The following is a 7603-nucleotide window of genomic DNA, read 5'->3' as shown; positions in this document are numbered from 1 at the left end:
GGTATAGGTGGGTTCATATTTCTTATTTCAACTCGAGCAGGCTCTTTGGGTATTAATCTTCATGCAGCTAATCGTGTTGTTATAGTTGATGGTTCTTGGAATCCAACATATGATCTTCAGGCTATCTATCGAGCTTGGAGGTATGCTCATGCTAATCTTTTCCCTTAATTACTTCCTTACTTCATAGGTTGACATGTAACTTGTAAAGTTAGTAAGCCAGAATAGATGGAAAAGAATTTCAAACAAACAAATGCAATGCAAGTATATTATGTCTTATAGCAACACTGAACCAAGCACATTCCTCTTCCATTACAAGCAATACGAATGAAAACATTCATGTTTCCCATCAACCTTTAGCAATAATATTATCTTACAAAGAGACCACAAATGTATATACATGTCCTAAGTTTTTGCGTAATTATACATGTTCTTTTTAACTAACATAAACATTGGAGCTACACATATTTTTTTTCTTGCGAACCAAGAAAGCTATAAGTAACTACTATCCAAGGCACACCTCCTATACCCCTTCTATACATACAGTTGATACATGGCGACGATATCTTGGTCACATCGACCATCAATGACACACTGAAAACAAAAGAATTTGGATTGTCTGGAATCGCAAATCCCACACATTCACACTATCATCAGCACATCGGTGGCCGTTGGATCTAGATTGGACGGACCAGATATCAAGTTTGGAATTTTAGAGTAACCAAAAATCAAAATCTGTTCGCTTTCTGCACAGTCTGATCTCGATCCAATGACCACTGACGTGCCTGCCGACTGCGTGAATGCGTAAATTTGGGACAACACCAAATCAAAATCCGAAAACATACCATTATTAGGACAGAAAGATGATGTCTTAATCCTTTACCATAAGAATGATTGGATCCAGCTCATGAGAAATGGCTAGTAGCATATGGTTAGCATAATGCATGACTAGCAATATTCATCACCTAGCCAATTGTCCTTCTCCTTTGGACCAGTTGGCCCCTCCTCACCAGAAAGCTCTGTTGGAAATAATTCAAAAAGGTTCTCCACAGAAAACCTAACAAATATTGGAAGCATGTCTATTATCTTCTCTATTTCAGAACGTGAATCATATACAATGGTAGGACCCCACTCTCTCATATATTGCAACCAACATGGTTCTGTAATGACTCCATCACCAAGATACTCGGCAGCAACAATCTTGTATCTAAAGCTCGAATCCAGAATAAAATTACTTTTAGCAGCATCGTTGCGAACTCCTATTCCAAGTTTGGATGATCCCTGAAGGTAAGTCCCTGCATGAGGATAGCTAGCATGCCCATGTCTTGATGAATAAACTATTGGTTTATTCTCCTTAATAAACTCCAAATCGAATGCATTAACCCATTTACCTCCACTGTGCTCAGAGAAAAAAACAGACCAAAGCTCTCCGGTGAAGTTGCTCACGCGAAGGGTGAAGTGTTCCCAATCACCGACATGTTCACCGATCTTGTTCATCTCAATGTTCATCAATGACACTTTAAGGGTTGCAGGTCCATTGAATGGGCAAAAAACCCACATTGCAATATCAGTAAAGGCTCCTCCTAATGCTGGTTTTACATGAACATAGAGTTCCGCACTCTCTATGTTTCCCTTCTTAAGATTATTTCTCGCATCTTCATCGGTAGGCAAATCAATCCAAAACGCACCATCATTATATCCTCCACCAGGTAAATTTGTGCCGTGATAATCTATAGCTTTACCCTTTGCATTACCCGCAGTATACAAAATTGCTCCATTCTTGAAAAACCACGACACCGATGATGGCATGTATTTCTCATCAGGATGAAAATATACCGTTGGCCCGTAATGCTCAATGAGAGCATGAATCTGGTTCAGATTCGGCATTGCGTGCAACGAAGAATCAAGATTCTTCAAACACACAACATCAACCACTTGTTCAGAATCAAAGTAGGTGCCACAGAAGAATGTTCCGACAGATACACCTCTAGCTAGCATACCTCTATCGCAAGGTTGTGTATTCCAAACCTGGAAAGAATTTTTCTTTGACTTTATTGTTAGTAAGAGATCAGATGTCTCACAAACTTCTGTTAGATCGGTTCGCACGCATCGAACTTCTTCAACTTTCGGTTCATCTGGATTGGTGGTAACTACTATGCCGACGGCTTTATAACCCTTTGGAGGGTTAGGCAACCAAAAGTAAACACATTCATCATGTGAGTCCATGCACCATATTAACGAGTAATTAAGTGGCTTTTTAAGAGCCAAGGATTCTGACTCGGAACAATCAGCTTGAGATTTGGAAGTAATCTCCCGAGCGACAAGAACGTGTCCTCGCAACGGCTGATCATTGGAGTGGCAGTAGTAACCAAGACAGGAAAATCCATCTGGAATCTCCAAAGGTCTATAAAATGTGAAACCTAGTGCCTTTCCATTAGAATTTGTGCATCTCCAAACTTTCTCAAACTTGTTTACTTTTGTAACTTGTATTTTCCCAAGGGATATTCTTCCACCGGCAAAACCACCACCTGAGTAGATCACTCACAAGCTTAGAACTTAGTTTATAAATAAGATAATTTAAGTCACAAACATTCGACATTATACATAGCCAATAACCAAAACGAAATCAAATAGTATTCATAGTAAAAAATTCAATTTTGATATATGTAGCAAGAACTTTGTAAAACATTGACATAGCAAAATATGCAATAAAGATACTTATTTAATGCATCAATATGAAACAAAATCAAGAAGTAAGCTTGAAAATTAAGTAAAACCAATATCTGCAAAAAATACTACAATTTCCAAAATTAATCACAGTAATACCAATAAAAAACAGCACAAATATAAAAAAACCAAAACAAATTATGATTGAATAATCTGTCCAAAATAGAAAGAACACAGTAATAAAAGTGTCTGTCTAGTTTGAGTTGATGATTAAAACAGGAATATGTTGCTTTAATTAGAAAGAAGAAAAAAATAATAGAAAAAGGGAAGGTTGATAATAATACCTTGTGGCCATTGTGGAAGAGGTGAAGGAAGAGAAAAGGGAAGTGGATCAGAGTCAAAGAATTCTGGCAAACTATCCCAACAAGAACACTCAAAACCAAACATCTCTTACCAACCACAAAAGAGAGAGAGAGAGAGAGAGAGAGAGAGAGAGAGAGAGAAGAAGGGTTGATTTAGCAATAGAAGAAGAAAAAAAAGTGTTAAACTTTCTCCTCCTCCTCCTCCCTCTACTCTCTTATTCTGTTTTGTTTTTGCAGTGATTGAATTTTCAGCTTCAACATTAATTACTTGTTTCGGATTTATTCATGTTGTTGGGTGGGGTACACTACTTTGTTTTCTTTTTATTTTAGGTTTGTTTTTTTTTACCAGTAACAACAAAGACTAATTATCAAACCGATTAGAACTACACATGCTAAAAAAATCTTGAATAAAGGATTTTAAAATTGTATCACTCTCCTCCTTATCATAAGCGTGTTAATGAAATATATATTTTATCTTTTTCCTATTAAAATTAAGAGAAATGATATTTGAACAATTATTTTTTAATAACTTTTGTGATAACTTTCTCTCTCACACTCACATGGTTTTTCTACTTTCTCTCTCTATTGTTTTGATTTTTGTGCCACTATCTAAATTTCTTTGTATAATTTAGTTGTCCAAAAAATTATCACAAAAAAGATTGTTCAAATAACACTACTCTAAAACTAAACATCACGTTTGCACCGACCGTTGGACCCATTTTCATAACTTTAGCATCATTATCAATAATTATTAAACTAACTCTAGCCCACGGCAAGAAGATTATGATTTCTTAAGCAATAAAAATCATAATCTTAGATAAAAATTATAAAGATCATTTTCAAAAAAAAATAATAATAATTATAAAGATGATTTAATTTGGATTTTATTTTAATTGATTAAAGATACCGTCTTAATAGATTTAATTTATATCTCTATAAAGATATGACTGTGTTTGTTTCAAAGTTTATCAAATTTATTTTTAAGAATAACATTTTTTAGAATATAAAGATGTGAATTTTACTCCAAGATATTTAGAAAAAAGATGTTTGGTTAATATTATAATATTTCAAGAAACTTTTCTAAGAAGTAAAAATGTAATACATTAAAATCGACAAAAATCCTAATCAACCCAAAGAGTGCAAATACATTAGGGATGGCAATTGGACCCAGGCCCGACGGGCACCCGCAAAAAATACCCGCAATGGGTAGGGTAAAACCCCGCATTTATGGGTATGGGCTTGGGTCCGGGTAATTACCCGCAAATTTAGATGGGTATCGGTGCGGGTAAGGGCACTATACTACCCAGCCCCCGCAACCCGCATATACATATTTATATAATATAATAAATATTTAATTTATTTTTGGTGTACAGTTATTTAATTTATTTAGCTATTTAAATATAAACTTAAACCTAAAAACTAATATGGTAATCGTTTCATTCATGCATCCATAAGCTCACGAGCTACAAATTTATGATTTAAATCAATTTGATGTTTATTTTATCATGCACTTTTTTTATATGTATTTTTAATGTTTTTATTTTAATTTTCGAGGAATATTTTGGATGTTTTTTAATTTGGCTAAATATTACAATTTCTACTATTTTATGAGTTGTTTTAAAAAAATTTGGATCATAGTTTTATTTCAATTGTGATATTTTTTATTGTCTTTTTATAATTAAAGTGTGGGTAATGGGTACGGGTATGGGCACTTAGGTGCCCATAGGGTATGGGGAAGGGTACTAAAGTTGTTACCCACGAGGGTATGGGGAATGGTACATGCATTTTTTACAAACGCGGGTATGGGGAAGGGTACTATAGTACCCTACCCATTGGGTACCCATTGCCATCCCTAAAATACATGATTCAAAAGTAATTTCAAGTAGAGTACGAGAACAAAAATAACATAAAAAAACATCACAAACTATGGGACAAAACCCAAATAAACAATAGGATTAAACCACCAAGAATGTAAATTAAAAAGATAAATGCACATGTTTCGTTTTCAACCATCAAGAGACTAAAATTTTCACTTTTTCTAATAATTGTTGAATCAAAGATTCCCTATGTTAAAAGATATGCAAATTTCTTTCTTTTCAAACAACCCAAACACAAGTCATCCAAATTAGTTGAATACAAGATCGAATTAAGTCAGGAAACACTCATAAGTTGCCAAACTGAATAAGATAATCAGAAAGACGTTTCAGACGCGTCGAGTGAACGTGTAACTATTCCAAAACAAGAGACGAAATACTCCCGAAAATATGATCAACGATTTCCTCCAAGCCACAATCACTCGTACAAAGAATAGAATCTGGCAGAATAGCTATACGACGAAACAAATTGTCATTCGCAAGAATCCTATTACATAACAAACGCCAAACAAACATAGAGACCTTCAAAAAAACTACTTTATTTCAAAAAAATATATGTAATGTCTGATCGATCAAATTGCTCTAAATTAAACAACATATGATATACATACCACTAATTGTATAGCCTTCGCCGCGATCAATCTTCCAATCCCATTATTTAAAATAATTACTACACTACTATAATGGTTTTCAATTACTTCCTCAAAAAATGAATAATGTTTTTCAATTATAGAAACATTCTTTTTAGGGTCGGGCTAGCGTGAGCATACAGTATAGGTCTCTCACGGTGCAAACTGATTGGTGTCCATTAGATATATCATTATTAAATGTTGCGGTCAGGATGTTTTACTGGAAACCTCTTGCAACAGTGTTTATTAGCTATTAAAAATTCTATTAATAGTTTCAGGTTATAAATTCAGATAAATCATTTGCAAACAAAGGTCTGCTGGACGACTTCACCATTTCGATCCCTCACCACTTGCCCCTTACGAACTGAAAATCCTGACATTCTGGCAAACCAAGAGTAAAACATGTAGGCAACATCTAAAGCAACAAATTCATATCTTTCCACATCAGCCACACAAAAGTTTTCCAGGTCAATCTTCATTATATCAACCATATCTTTTATCATAATCGGATTGACTTCATTAGTTTCATCCTCCAAGCCTTCAACTGAATTTGAACTTCCACTGACATCTTCATTGCTTTGTTCGCAATTTGTGTTGTTATTACCTCCACTTTCATCTTCAAAATCCTGTAAGAAAATTTTCTTTTAGCCACATGCTAAGTTAATTTAAAAAACCATTCAATTTCAAATTTCACATCTACGATAACTTACTCTTGAAATTCTCACACCATTGCGCTCTAACAAAGGATTCACAGCCTCCGAACGTCCGTCCATTTCTCTGAATACCAAATTTTTAAATGAATCAGGTAACATAAAGTTAATTAACTTTCCCAAAGTGTGTGTGATACATAAAACCCCAAACAATAGTAACATGCCTAATTTCTAAACAAGTCTCTACAAAAATCTTCAACCTCATTCAACATTCAAAGGTTTTAATAGTGATGAAATACGAGGGAGATGATTGTAGTTTTCATCTACAATCCCTCCACCCCTTAACAAAACAACAATCGATCTTGCTTTTAACAAAACACAAATAAGATGCACAACAACTAAACAGGTCAGTACCTTGATGTTCGTTATGATCTTCAACCGGGTATCAACTGGTTTCGCCTTCTTCAACCTCAGATCCTTTGCACTTGTATGTTTTCAGTTTCTCTTTCTTTCAGATCTACTGTATGCCTCTTTTTTTTAATTTGTTTGTTTAGTTTTTTGGGAAAATATAGAAATAGAAAAAACATATTAACCTAAACTATTAAATATTTATTAAAAAAATGAAAAAAAACCGGTTTCGCCCACTATATGCGGTACAAAAGTCAGTTTCACCGTGAGAGACCTATAACGCATGCTCACGCTAGAAGTCGCCTTCTTTTTATGTTACAATTATAGAAACAAATTAAAAAAAAAACGAAAGAAATAAGCAACTTCAATAAAAAATATGCATGGCTTTACAACTGTAGCGTAGAGTATTCGCTCACCAATCACCATATGGTGGTTGGCACACTCTTGATCTCTTGGATTATTGACTGACTTTGTTGTTGTTGATTAAGACACAATTATCCATTTCTTCTAGTTTCCGGGATTAGGTACAAATGAATTGATTCCTACGCATACTCCATAATCATACATTGGCCCATGCCACTTTAATATATTTCTTCTACTCTTTTAATGATAGAAAACAAAATATGTTTCCTTGTTACGGTGATATTCATTTATTTATCATATAGTTTTTTTTTTTTTGACAAAATTTACTTATGATATAGTTGAAATGTTTAAAAAATTCTGAGAATACTTCACGTTAAATTTAAGCAAATCAATAATAATTATTTAGAACCCCTCAGAAAATAATAATAAGTATTTAGAAGTCTAAATTATCATTCCTTGAAAAAAAAGTCCAAATTATAATATTTGCTAATAAAAATTTATTTTTTTTGAAGGAACTAATAAAAATTTATTGATGAGTGGATGATGCCCCATTCAAAAGAGGGAAGATCTTAAATTTATATTAATTAAAAATGTTTTTTTATATCATTTCAAATTTATGAGATAGTTTAATGGTTAATTTTACTTAACACTAC

General features: G+C 33.7%; 1 protein-coding gene across 1 annotated transcript; it reads right to left on the bottom strand.

Moving 5' to 3' along the window:
• Positions 1 to 339: 339 nt before the first annotated feature.
• LOC146957069 (hypothetical protein At1g04090-like) lies at positions 340 to 3281 on the bottom strand. The gene is made up of 2 exons (XM_085733921.1): positions 3009 to 3281; positions 340 to 2525 (listed from the first exon to the last, which is right to left on the bottom strand). The coding sequence occupies exons 1-2, from the start codon at positions 3109 to 3111 to the stop codon at positions 946 to 948; spliced, it is 1683 nt and encodes a 560-aa protein (XP_085590047.1). The 5' UTR covers positions 3112 to 3281; the 3' UTR covers positions 340 to 945.
• Between the last annotated feature and the right edge of the window lie 4322 nt (positions 3282 to 7603).

The sequence above is a fragment of the Medicago sativa genome, chromosome 1 (genome assembly GCF_051527215.1).
Source record: "Medicago sativa cultivar Bolivia chromosome 1, Bolivia_mono, whole genome shotgun sequence".
Lineage (NCBI taxonomy): Eukaryota > Viridiplantae > Streptophyta > Magnoliopsida > Fabales > Fabaceae > Medicago > Medicago sativa.
Note: the sequence above shows the minus strand (reverse complement) of the source record. Positions and strands in the feature narration are given on the sequence as shown.